The sequence below is a fragment of the Lethenteron reissneri genome, unplaced genomic scaffold (assembly GCF_015708825.2).
Source record: "Lethenteron reissneri isolate LAM-NWPU_2019-01 unplaced genomic scaffold, ASM1570882v1 scaffold_1308, whole genome shotgun sequence".
NCBI lineage: Eukaryota > Metazoa > Chordata > Hyperoartia > Petromyzontiformes > Petromyzontidae > Lethenteron > Lethenteron reissneri.
In genome coordinates, this window is record NW_026891012.1 from 84,170 (window position 1) to 96,793 (window position 12,624).

The window sequence follows — 12,624 nt, forward strand, 5'->3', positions numbered from 1 at the left end:
TGCAGAGTGAGTGAGTGAGTGGAGTTTGTATGATCTCCCCCTGTCCTACAGAGTGAGTGGAGTTTGTGTGATCTACCCCTGTTCTACAGAGTGAGTGAGTGTAGTTTGTATGATCTACCCCTGTTCTACAGAGTGAGTGAGTGGAGTTTGTATGATCTCCCCCTGTGAGCCGAAACACACTCACAGGCAAAAAGAGTCACAGACATATACAGAAACCCACAGACACCCACACACACAGAGAAACACACACACAGAGACACAGAGAGAGAGACAGACACAGAGAGACACACACACATACAGACACACACAGAGAGACACACACAGAGGACACACACACACAGAGACATGGTCTCCGGAGGAGCTCACCGATGGGACTTTGCCCAGATATTTCAAGGATTTGTGAGCTCCTCACACAATCCAACCTGGTTAAACCCAGGATGGATCGTAGGCAGGCCAGCCTAAATGTTTCCAACCGGAGAGACACACACACACAGACACAAACACAAAGACACACACACAGAGAGAGGCACACACAGAGACACACACAGATACACACAGAGACACACACACAGAGAGACACACATACACAGAGACACACACAGACACACACAGAGACACACACACACAGAGACACAGAGACACACACAGAGACACACACACACAGAAACACACACACACAGAGACACACACAGATACACACAGAGACACACAGAGAGAGACACACACACAGAGACACAGAGACACACACACACATATACAGAGAAACACACACACATACACAGAGAACACACACACAGAGACACACACACACACACAGAGAAACACACACAGAGACGTAGGCATATGCACAATCTCGTGACACTCACTCTCCCTCAAGGGCACGACCTCAAGCGCGACCCAGGCTGAGGACAGCGGTGGTGAGGACGAGACGGAGAATCTCACGCGGAGGAGATAGCGGCCACCGGCATCGTCCAGCGCTGCAGAGACGTCGCAGCACGTGTCTTTGGTGGCAGCACAGACGGTCTGCCAGAGGGCGCGTCTGAAGCTGCGCAGACAGAGACACAGGGAGCAGTGGTGAGGGTGGTGAGGAGAGAGTGGGTGAGTGGGTTGGTGGGTGGGTTGGTGAGTGAGTGAGTGGGTTGGTGGGTGAGTGGGTTGGTGGGTGAGTGAGTGGGTTGGTGAGTGAGTGAATTAATGAGTGAGTGGCTGAGTGAGTGGCTGAGTGAGTGAGTGACTGAGTGAGTGAGTGGGTTGGTAGGTGAGTGGGTTGGTGGGTGAGTGAGTGGCTGAGTGAGTGAGTGGGTTGGTGAGTGAGTGGGTTGGTGAGTGTGGTGAGTGGGTTAGTGGGTGGGTTGAGTGGGTTGGTGAGTAAGTGGGTCGGTGAGTGAGTGGGTGAGTGAGTGGGTGAGTGGGTGAGTGGGTTGGTGGGTGAGTGGGTTCGTGAGTGGGTTGACGAGTGAGTGAATTAATGGGTGAGTGCCTGAGTGAGTGGCTGAGTGAGTGAGTGGCTGAGTGAGTGGGTTGGCGGGTGATGTGAGTGGGTTGGTGGTGAGTGGGTTGGTGAGTGAGTGGGTTGGTTGGTGAGCGAGTGGGTTGGTGAGTGAGTGACTTAATGGGTGAGTGGCTGAGTGAGTGAGTGAGCATCTCACAGTTTGCTCTGAACTCTGTAGGTGACATTCAGGAACGTTGAGTTGGTGGTGGTGGTGGAGTTGATGCTTGAAGGGTCAACAGGTGGGGGTCTCTCTCCTCCACCCCCCACAGGAGCCACTTCAACGGGGTCCCAGCAAAGCGTCGCCAGGAGGTCTTGAGACTCCCAAACGCACATTCAGTAGATACGGCGCAACTGGGCAGATGGGAAAACAAACACTCACACACAGTGCGCTAACCACTGCACCACCACTCACACAGTGCGCTAACCACTGCACCACCACTCCCCCACACACACACAGTGCGCTAACCACTGCACCACCACTCACACACAGTGCGCTAACCATGGCACCACCACTCCCCACACCACACAGTGCGCTAACCACTGCACCACCACTCCCCCCACACACACAGTGCGCTAACCACTGCACCACCACTCACACACAGTGCGCTAACCACTGCACCACCACTCCCCACACACACACAGTGCGCTAACCACTGCACCACCACTCCCCACACACACACAGTGCGCTAACCACTGCACCACCACTCCCCACACACACACACACACAGTGCGCTAACCACTGCACCACCACTCACCGTGGCTGCACGTGGCGAGGTGGAGGAGGTCACGTGTGGAGAGTTTCGACATCGCCATTAGCACCACGTGACCTCTGACCCGAAGTCACGTGCAGAGAAAATCGATTCGTGGTCTCATTGGTCCTCCTCCGTGGGGGCCACGCCCCCTCGAGAATTTTTCGCTCTCCCGATTGGTCCGCCGTGGGGGTGACGTCACCACACAACAAACCCCCCCCCACCCCTCCATTGCCACGTAAGCCAATCGGCGAACGCCCCACTGGGTGATGACGTCACGCACGCGCATCCTGTAGCCAATGAGCGCGTCCGCGTAGGGACGGATGACGTCATGTGACTCGAGAGCGAGAGGGGGAGGGGCTACACAAGTCGAGGCCGAGACGCGTGATTGGCTGCTGCTGCTGCGGCTCTTTCATCGTTCATCTCAGCTGCTGCTACAGCTGCTGCTGTTGCTACAGATACAGCTACAGCTGCTGCTGCAGATACAGCTACAGCTGCTGCTACAGCTGCTGCTGCTACAGCTGCTGCTGCTGCGTTGCCTGCCGACAGCAGCGACCTGTGTGAGCATTGCGAGCCCCGCTGCCGTGAAGTTGCGGGGAAAGTATCTGAAGGTGAGTGGGTGGTCCTCCCTACCTCCCTCCACCACCAGCACCACTCTTTTAAAGGATAATTGCATCTGCGACGATTGGAGTGGTGAGTGGTGAGGGTGGGTGGTGAGGGTGAGTGGTGAGGGGTGAGGGTGAGTGGTGAGGGTGGGTGGTGAGCGGTTGTTGTGAGGGTGGGTGTGAGGGTGAGTGGTGAGGGTGAGTGGTGAGCGGTTGTTGTGAGGGTGAGTGGTGAGGGTGGGTGGTGAGGGGAGTGGTGAGTGGTGAGGGTGGGTGGTGAGGGTGAGGGGTGAGCGGTTGTTGTGAGGGTGGGGTGAGGGTGAGTGGTGAGGGTGAGTGGTGGGAGCGGTTGTTGTGAGGGTGGGTGGTGAGTGGTGAGGGTGGGTGGTGAGGGTGAGTGGTGAGTGGTGAGGGTGGGTGGTGAGGGTGAGGGGGTGAGCGGTTGTTGTGAGGGTGGGTGGTGAGGGTGAGTGGTGAGGGTGAGGGGTGAGCATTTGTTGTGAGGGGGGTGTTGAGGGTGAGTGGTGAGGGTGAGTGGTGAGCGGTTGTTGTGAGGGTGGGTGGTGAGTGGTGAGGGTGAGTGGTAAGGGTGAGTGGTTAGTGGTGAGGGTGAGTGGTTAGTGGTGAGGGTGAGTGGTGAGGGTGAGTGGTTAGTGGTGAGGGGTGAGTGGTGAGAGAGGGGTGAGTGGTGAGGGTTAGTGGTGAGGGTGAGTGGTGAATGGTGAGTGGTGAGGGTGAGGGTGAGTGGTGAGGGTGAGTGGTGAGAGAGTGGTTAGTGGTGAGAGAGTGTGAGGGTGGGTGAGTTGTGAGTAAGCTCCAAGATTAATAAACAAAAAATCTCGACAAATGAAAGTTCATGCGCAGTAATAGAATAATAATAATAACGATGATGATCAACCCGTGCTTGTTAAAGTTCAACGCGTTCACTACGATATTTAATAATCTCTCGTTGAAATAATCCGCCAAATTGAGTCGTTGATGAGGTCAGCTGTTAATTAGTAGCGGGCCAATTAAGACGTCGTTAATTAGGTCAGCTGTTAATGACCCTGAGGTGTTGACCTGAGGCCAATTAATTAAGCAACGTGCTCATTCAATTACAAATTGCGTGTGTGACGTGAGTTGACTCGGGCTTTATTTGAATTTTTTAAAATGCAATTGTGTTTAATTTAAGGACAGTGCACATACATTATCAGAGTTGTGTTTTTTGTTTGCATTACGACTGCAGGTATTGTGGTCAATGCAAAGAGGACTCCTTGTAAAAAGGTGTCAGTTTTGTTGCCAGATAGAAGGGTACAAAAAACAATTATCAAAACAATCGTAGATTGAATAGGAATGTTAAAGACCTCTTAATATCTCGATTTAAATCTTTCGTGACTGCAGGGATTCATCTTCTTGGTTCTTTCGGTAAAGTCACGTAGAAGGGAAGTAATAAAATAAAACATAATAAAATAATATATTTTTATGTTTTATTTCTATTATTTTATTACTTCCCTTCTACGTGACTTTACCGAAAGAACCAAGAAGATGAACCTCTTAGTATCGTTGGAGATTGTCATTTATTTAGCTAAGAGTGAGTGGCAAGCTCGACTGGCCACGATGATTCATAGATGTTTGCCTTTTGCTCATTTAACTCTGAGTAACGTCATCTGTGATTGCTTTTTAAATCCTTTATATTAAGTTCACTTGCTTGCTTGCTTACGACCGTGCAAATCTTTCGGTCGTTTTTTAACCCACTTCCCGTGATCCAATCGAGCTGACATTTTGCACACAGACTCGTTGTGCGTGACAATTTATTTTCCTGAAATTTTTTTCCATAATTTTCCACTTTTTAGGAATTTTTTTTTCATATTTCATTTAAAATAGCAATGTGATAAAAATGAAACTCTTACTCAAGAAAAACAGAAATGAATAATAAAATAAAACCGATGCCACGCATATAAAGGATTTAGAGTGAAAAACTTTGTTTTTACGGGTTAATTTTTTTCAAATTTTCTTGCTGTGGATTTCACACCTGATGATGATTGCTTGTGTTGCAGGCGAAACGCCGTGAGAATTTTAATCGGATCGCTAATGGCTCTGATGATGACAGTTGCTGTGAGAGTTGTATTTTACCTAGTTTCAATGCCATTGGTCAGTCTAGTGAATGGGTGGCACAGATGCTAATGCAACAGCAATGCCATTTCGAGGGTGTGGAGTTTATCCTGTTGTGTACGAAACTTGAGAACCCTAGCTACATACAATGTCTGCTGCCAGTTTTATAGGGCTGAACATTGAAAATGTCTAAGTGTACAATTATTGCGATTCTAATGTTTTAGACTATTTTATCTTTTCCTGTAATTTCTTGAAATTCTCTTTTGGCTGGTTAAGTAAAGACATGCCTTACAATGGCTGCCCATAAAAAAAATTTGTTTTAATGCATTTGTTTTCTGGCCATTTGTTTTAGTGGCCAGGTACTGGGCCGATTCTGCTGCGAGACCCGAGTGTGTGCTTCGCCGGGGAGAGATGTAAAAATGTAGGTGAAAAATGAAATAAAAATTTATAAAAATAAATTAAATTACGACGTTTCGGAAGCAACACAAGCTTCCATCTTCAGGTGAAACTGTCACAGCAAAATATCTGTTTCACCTGAAGACGGAAGCTTGTGTTGCTTCTGAAACGTCGTGATTTTTATTTTATTTTAATTTCATTTTTTACCTACGTGACTTTACCGAAAAAACTAAGAGTATGATTCCTTGCAGTCGCGAAAGCTTCAAATCTCGAAGATATCAAAATGGACGAGCAGTGCATGCATCATGACGATGAGGAGCTGCAACAGCAGCAGCAGCAGTCTCCAAACAATCGGAAGGCTCCTTCACTCACCACGCAGAATGCAGCTCAGTCTGTGCAGCAGTATCCTCCTGCCTTGGCAGAGGCAGCAACCCAGACTTGTCAGTCTCCACAGGCTCAGCCAGTTGAGCACACCCCACAAGTGCCTAAGGTGTCTTCTGGCAGCAGTCAGCGACCGAGTGGAGAGGCGGCTTCTGATCCAAGCTCCCAAGGTGATCACTTTGACTGCCCCTTGTTCACACACACGTGCTGTCTAGCTATTAAGACATATTTGAGGTGTTTGTAAATTATATAATTTCACTAATAGGGGTTTTCCCCTTTTTTATGGCAACAAAACTGACACCTTTTGCAAGGAATCATGCTTACATTAACCACAATACCTGCAGTCAAATGCAAACAATAAACACAACTCTGATAATGTATGCATTGTCTTTGAAACTGATTGGTCCAAACCAGAGACAGCTTTCTTTAGAGTCCAGTCTCATATGGTTTTCGACCAGATGACGCCAAGTATTGTGGTTAATGTAAGCATGATTCCTTGCAAAAGGTGTCAGTTTTGTTGCCAGAAAAAAGGTGAAAACCCCTATATTTTAGTATATTTTGGTACTGGCAAAGGAGGTCCCATGATGACGCCTTTTGGCGTCATCTGGTCGAACACCATATGAGACTAAGCTCTAAAGAAAGCTGTCTCTGGTGTGGACCAATCCGTTTCAAAGACAATGCATAAATTATCAGAGTTGTGTTTTTTGTTTGCATTTGACTGCAGGTATTGTGGTTAATGTAAGCATGATTCCTTACAAAAGGTGTCAGTTTTGTTGCCAGAAAAAAAAAGGGGAAAACCCCTATTGGTATATTTTGCTACTGGCAAAGAAGGTCCCATGATGACATAATTTCAATGTATTATTCTGAAAGAAATGGTCCCTGCGTGTACTCTCCTTACCTGTCCGCTTTTTGCCACTTAACCAAATCCTCAGGCTGCGTGAAAGTGGTGTACGACATGCTGATGACTGCAAGCAACTGCGGCAGCAATTGGCCATCCGACCAAGAAGACATATTTCGCCTCCTGGTAAGTTACCTGCTTTCGTTTAAATTCCTCGCAATCACATGTCACAATAAGCATTTGATGTTTTAAAGAATTTGCTCTGCGGTCTGTATGTATGTAGGTGCACGGGAGAGAACATTTTGAAATATTAAAGAAAATCAAGGAAAACCTGGAGCTGATCCGAACGCTGCCCACGGATGCCAATGTGTTGCGCAACCTGCAGCAACAACAGTACGTGAACACGAAATAGACACATCGCTGCTCGTACGAGACAAGTTCCCGATTGCTGCTGTAATTAAATGGTAGCAACAGAAGGGAAGTAATAAAATGATAAAAATAAAAATAATAAAATATTTCTCACGACGTTTCAGCCACAACGCAAGCAGCCGTCCTCAGGTGAAAACCAGGTCTGTCGAGGAGATAGCGTCTGAATGAAACAGCACACGCGCTTGGAGCATGTATATACGCTGGGTTGGAAGGGGGGGGAAGGGCGCCTTGACAAAATAATTTGCACATCAAGAGGGTTAATTTTTTGGGTTTTTTCTCCCTCCCAGATACGTGACGGAATTGCGTGGCAGGCCGTCCAACCTCAGCCGACACGGCAGCGAGTGTTCACAGGAAGTCTTGGCCGGCAGCCAGGGACCCTCCAGTGCCGGCGAAGGTTCCTCATCAGGTGACGCAAGCTCTCCCTGCTCGGCACAGCACATTTCTCTGCACGGAACGTGGCGGCACGCGGTAGAATTGAAAGACGTGACACAATTTGCCACAAAGTGATACGCAGTCTTCCTGGTTCTTTCGGTAGTCGTCACGTAGAAGGGAAGTAATAAAATAATAAAAATAAAACATTAAATAATTCTCACGACGTTTCGGCCACAACGCAAGCAGCCGTCCTCAGGTGAAGAACAGGTCTGTCAGACGCTGTCTTTCCGACAGCTCTGTTCTCCACCTGAAGACGGCTGCTTGCGTTGTGGCCGAAACGTCGTTAGAATTATTTTATGATGTTTTATTATTTTATTACTTCCCTTCTACGTGACGACTTTACCGAAAGAACCAAGAGGATGAATTCAATATTACTCGTATATGTGTTGAGGTGTAAATGGTTTTATTGCGAATGCTCATCCACTGGTTGCAGGCGTTGCACAGGATGTTGTGACGGGTGAAGCGAGTGGATCCAATGGTCCCCCACGGCCACCGGACGGAGACAACCCACGGGCCCGGCTTGGAACCCTGCCGGACAGCGGCAAGCCTGGCAACGCTCTTTACAAGTAAGTGCCCTTTAGGTGCATCATCGTCGCCACCTTTAAACATCGTCGTCATTTTTCGATTTAAAGCTTTCGTGACTGCAGGGATTCATCTTCTTGGTTCTTTCGGTAAAGTCACCACGTAGAAGGGAAGTAATAGAATAATAAAATAAAACATAATAAAATAATATAATAATATATTAAAATAATATAATAATGTTGCTTTCCTTCTACGTGACTTTACCGAAAGAAGCAAGAAGATCGTCATCATTCACGCTTTGAAAAAAATTACAAATAAATGAAAGGGATTCTTTGCTGAAATAACCTTTTCTACTCTATGAGACATCTCTTTTAGCGGTGGCAAAATATAGTAGTAGGTTTTTACCCTTTTAAACTGGTACAAAACTGACACCTTTACACAAGGCATCATACACCTTGAGACATCTCCTTTACCAGTGGCAAAATATAGTGATAGGTTTTTACCCTTTCAACTGGTACAAAACTGACACCTTTATACAAGGCATCATGTTTGCAATGACCACAACGCAAGTAGTCAAAAATGCCAACAAAAAGAAGCAACTCTGATAATGATAATATGCACTGTACTACTAAACCTTTTCTACTGTTGCGTCTGCACGCTCCATTCTTTTTCATGATGTATAACTGCTTTATTTAAATGGCTTATCCTTGACGTATTCTACACTGCAACATCTTCCCTAGTCACTGGGTAGGTGGGTCGGTATCGGCCTCGGATATTCTGATGAGCACTCTACACTGCATTAGATATTTTTAGTTGACTTGCAGTGTTTATAACACTCCTTTATTATATACGAGTCTGGGTTCTTCAAGTGTTTAGTTTGATCGGTGTATACTCGACTACAATACTTAAGTCGGTGGGTGAATTAAAACAAAGCAAAGTTCATCTTCTTGGTTCTTTCGGTAAAGTCACGTATAAGGGAAGTAATAAAATAATAAAAATAAACATAATAATATAATATAATATACATGATAAAATAATTCTCACGACGTTTCAGCCACAACGCAAGCAGCCGTAACGTCGTGAGAATTATTTTATTATGTTTTATTTTATTATTTTATTATGTTTTATTTTATTACTTCCCTTCTACGAGACTTTACCGATAGAACCAAGAAGATGAATCCCTGCAGTCACGAAAGCTTTAAATCGAAAAGCAAAGTTCGTAATGCAGTTTGGGCTGATTTTTGCACTTGGATTTCCAATAAAAAAAGTCATTATTTTCCATAGGGATATACAGTACAAGCAATGTAAGTGTTGCTTCACATGTTATTTCTAATCGCAATGTTTACGGAGTAAAAATGTGCAAGTTAATGTAATTCAGCCGTACAAAGTACTTTTCGTGCTTCTTGTATTTGGTATTAACATTTTGGAGCCTTGTGTGTGTGTTGTTTTTTGTGTCTCAAGCTTCCTGAAACAAATAGACTGCTTGGAGTTTTTGGAGAATTTCACTTCACGTGGATTGTCGAGTGTCCAACAGCTGATGAACGTCACTCTGCAGGCAAGTTCCTACGGACGCTTTCACGCAAACTACGCGTGTTTTTTTAACGAATACAGGATTGGGATTTATTTCTAAGTTTTTCTGCAACATAAAAAAATGCACAAATAAGCTTGGAGAAGATGGAAGGTTGGAATTAAACTTATAAAGAGTTAATGCGTGTGTAGGTGAGGGTGAGTGGTGAGGGTGAGTGGTGAGGGTGAGTGGTGAGCGTGAGTGGTGAGGGAGAGGGGTGAGTGGTGAGGGAGAGGGGTGAGCGTGAGTGCTGAGTGGTGAGGGTGAGTGGTGAGGGTGAGTGGTGAGTAGTGAGGATTGTAGTGCCACAAGAGGGGGCTCTGGGACCCTAGGCAGAGAAGCCCTTGGCGGCAGGCGCTAGGATCCCAGGCACCCCAGACAGCTAAGCCCCTTGGTGCCACCAGGGGGGGGGCTGTGTGTGCTCTGTGGGATACCTGGGGGCGCACACAACCCCACCCCTCGTTGGGCACGAGGCATAAAAGGGCAGCTCCCTGGCCGATCAGGGCCAGTCGCAGGTCAAGACCCGCCAGCCAGCCAGCTTAGGACCCTGTACCCCCTCGTCCCGCTTGTCCTTGTAAGGGCCGGGACGCTGTGAGGGCCAGTGGTGGGACTCTGGGACTCCCGGCTCTACGTCCTTGTGAGGGCGAGTTCCGAGGAAGCCAGAGTCCAGACCCGCACCTTGGCTGGGTCGGGTCAGGTAGCCTCCCCTAGGGGGATTGTAGCCGGAGGACCCCAGAGCATAGCCAGAGTAGTGTACCTAGGCAGTGTACCTAGGCTGTGTACCTAGGCTGTGTACCTAGGCTGTGTACCTAGGCTGTGTATCTAGGCTGTGTACCTAGGCTGTGTCGCTAGGCTGTGTACCTAGACTGTCTACCTAGGCTGTGTACCTAGGCTGTGTACCTAGGCTGTGTACCTAGGCTGTAACAGAGTATCAGGACTGTTGGAGTGTTGTATTGTAATAAAGAAGTTACCTCTACAAGTGTCTCCGGAACCCATTACACGTGGATACCGAAACATGCAAATAAGAAACATTGACAACTGCAAAAAAGTAGATGGGCTTGGGCAAGGGCACATCACTGGACTGCATTGTGGCTGGGAAACAAGACCAGTGTTGGAATGGCATTCCAAAGTAGAGCACACATCACCAAGATGACCACCACAGAGATTCGAGTTGTGAGAAGATTAGTTCGTGTGTAGTTGATAGATGGATCGTGGTCACATAGCTCGAGTGAGGAGGCTGAGGAGTCCTGATCCAGTAGTGGGTACAAAACAAACACATTCCTCCTGCGGAGGGAGCGGGTAGGAACGTTGGGTTGCTCGGTCAATGGCCTGCAGGGTCAACGGCGGCGTGGTGTATTCCGCAAATATGGCCGACTGTGAGGGCGGGCACAAGCCGTCGTGAGTAGGTGAAACGTTGAGTTTTATAAGGGCACCACGGGGTGACCAGCCCCTCCCCACCCAGCCCCTCCCCACCCTCCCCACCCAGCCCCACCCTCCCCTCCACCCAGCCCCTCCCCACCCTCCCCTCCACCCAGCCCCACCCCTCCCATTTTTGGATGCACGATGGACAGACACAATAATCCCCTGTGGGCTGGTGGAACCAGGTGGTTCCTACCGGTAATACCGACTGATTTTGTACATTAATTGCTCTGAGGAATACACGTCGTCAGAAATTTGAAGAATGTTGTATCGTACACTATGGGAACCTCATTTGCCAGTAAAAATATCATAATTGTTTTTTTACCCTTCTATCTGGCAACAAAACTGACACCTTTTTACAAGGAGTCATGTTTGTATAGACCGCAATACTTGTCTCGGGTGTGGACCAATCAACTTCAAGGACAGTGCATACATTATCAGAGTTATGTCTTTTGTTTGTATTATGACTGCAAGGTATTGCGGTCTATACAAACATGACTGCTTGTAAAAAGGTGTCAGTTTTGTTGCCAGATAGAAGGGTAAAAAACCAATTATCAATGTTGGATCGCTGAACAAAAGTTGGTGTGTGTGTGTGCATATTTTCTGTGTTTCGCTGGATTTTAGGACTTGGATGAACTGGGAGTCCCAGAAGCCAAAAAGCGACTGCTATTGAGTGGAATCGAAGAGCATGGCGTGTCCACCACGATCTCCAGCGAGACGACACTGCAGCGCTCGTCCAGTGAAGAGACAGTCCACCTCAGCTCCGAGGACGACGACGATGACGGCATCGACACCAAGGACGGCATCCGTGCCAAAGTGTTCCCAGCGCTGCGGCCCTCTGGCAGGAATCTGTCCTCTGTCGGCAATCGGTATCGCAAAAGCAGCATTGCCAAATACAATTTGCGAGCGTACGCTCGCCAAGCCGTTGCCCTTCCTCGTGCTGGCAGCTGGGGAGGCAGTAGCAGCCTGGAGGTGCCCAGGAGCAAGATGCCAAAATTGTCTTCATGCTCTGACATCGAAGAAGAAGAGGGGCTGGAGTGAGGAGAGGAGGGGGGTAGCGATAGATGGATGATGGTGGGAGGTTGTGTGGGCCGTGGGATGCACTTTGTATGAAAAGCCCTTGGGGTAAATAAGCTGGTGTCTTTGATTGAAAGCTTTCGTGACTGCAGGGATTCATCTTCTTGGTTCTTTCAGTAAAGTCACGGTCGACAGACCTGTTCTCCACCTGAGGACGGCTGCTTGCGTTGTGGCCGAAACGTCGTGAGAATTATTTTATGATGTTTTATTGTTATTATTTTATTATTTCCTTCTACGTGACTTTACCGAAAGAACGACGTTTCGGCCAGAACGCAAGCAGCCGTCCTCAGGTGAAGAACAGGTCTGTCGAGAAGACAGTCTGTTTTTATTTATTATTATTTTATTTCCATTCTACGTGACTTTACCGAAAGAACCAAGAAGATGAATCCCTGCAGTCACGAAAGCTTTAAATCGAATTTCCTTTGAGCTTGCTTGCATAGTTTTTTTTACAGAATGCAGTCAATAAAATATAAAGCAGCATCTTGGCTTTACTACCCAAGGCAGGAACTTGTCTCTTCCAAGAAAGAAGTGACTGACTTGTCAGTTTTGTTCCTTCTTAATTTTGGAGCTTTCGTGACTGCAGGAATTATTCTTTGTTTTTTTCGGTAAAGTCACGCCTAAAGATA

The 12,624-nt window shown here is 47.4% G+C and overlaps 1 protein-coding gene across 1 annotated transcript; it reads left to right on the forward strand.

The window, feature by feature from the left end:
* The first annotated feature begins 1,026 nt into the window (after positions 1 to 1,026).
* LOC133361962 (uncharacterized) lies at positions 1,027 to 11,962 on the forward strand. Its single transcript, XM_061580933.1, has 8 exons — positions 1,027 to 1,074; positions 5,585 to 5,884; positions 6,647 to 6,738; positions 6,836 to 6,945; positions 7,269 to 7,387; positions 7,847 to 7,979; positions 9,397 to 9,490; positions 11,546 to 11,962. Exons 2-8 carry the CDS (start codon positions 5,617 to 5,619, stop codon positions 11,960 to 11,962), a joined length of 1,233 nt encoding a protein of 410 aa, XP_061436917.1. The 5' UTR covers positions 1,027 to 1,074; positions 5,585 to 5,616.
* Positions 11,963 to 12,624: the final 662 nt, after the last annotated feature.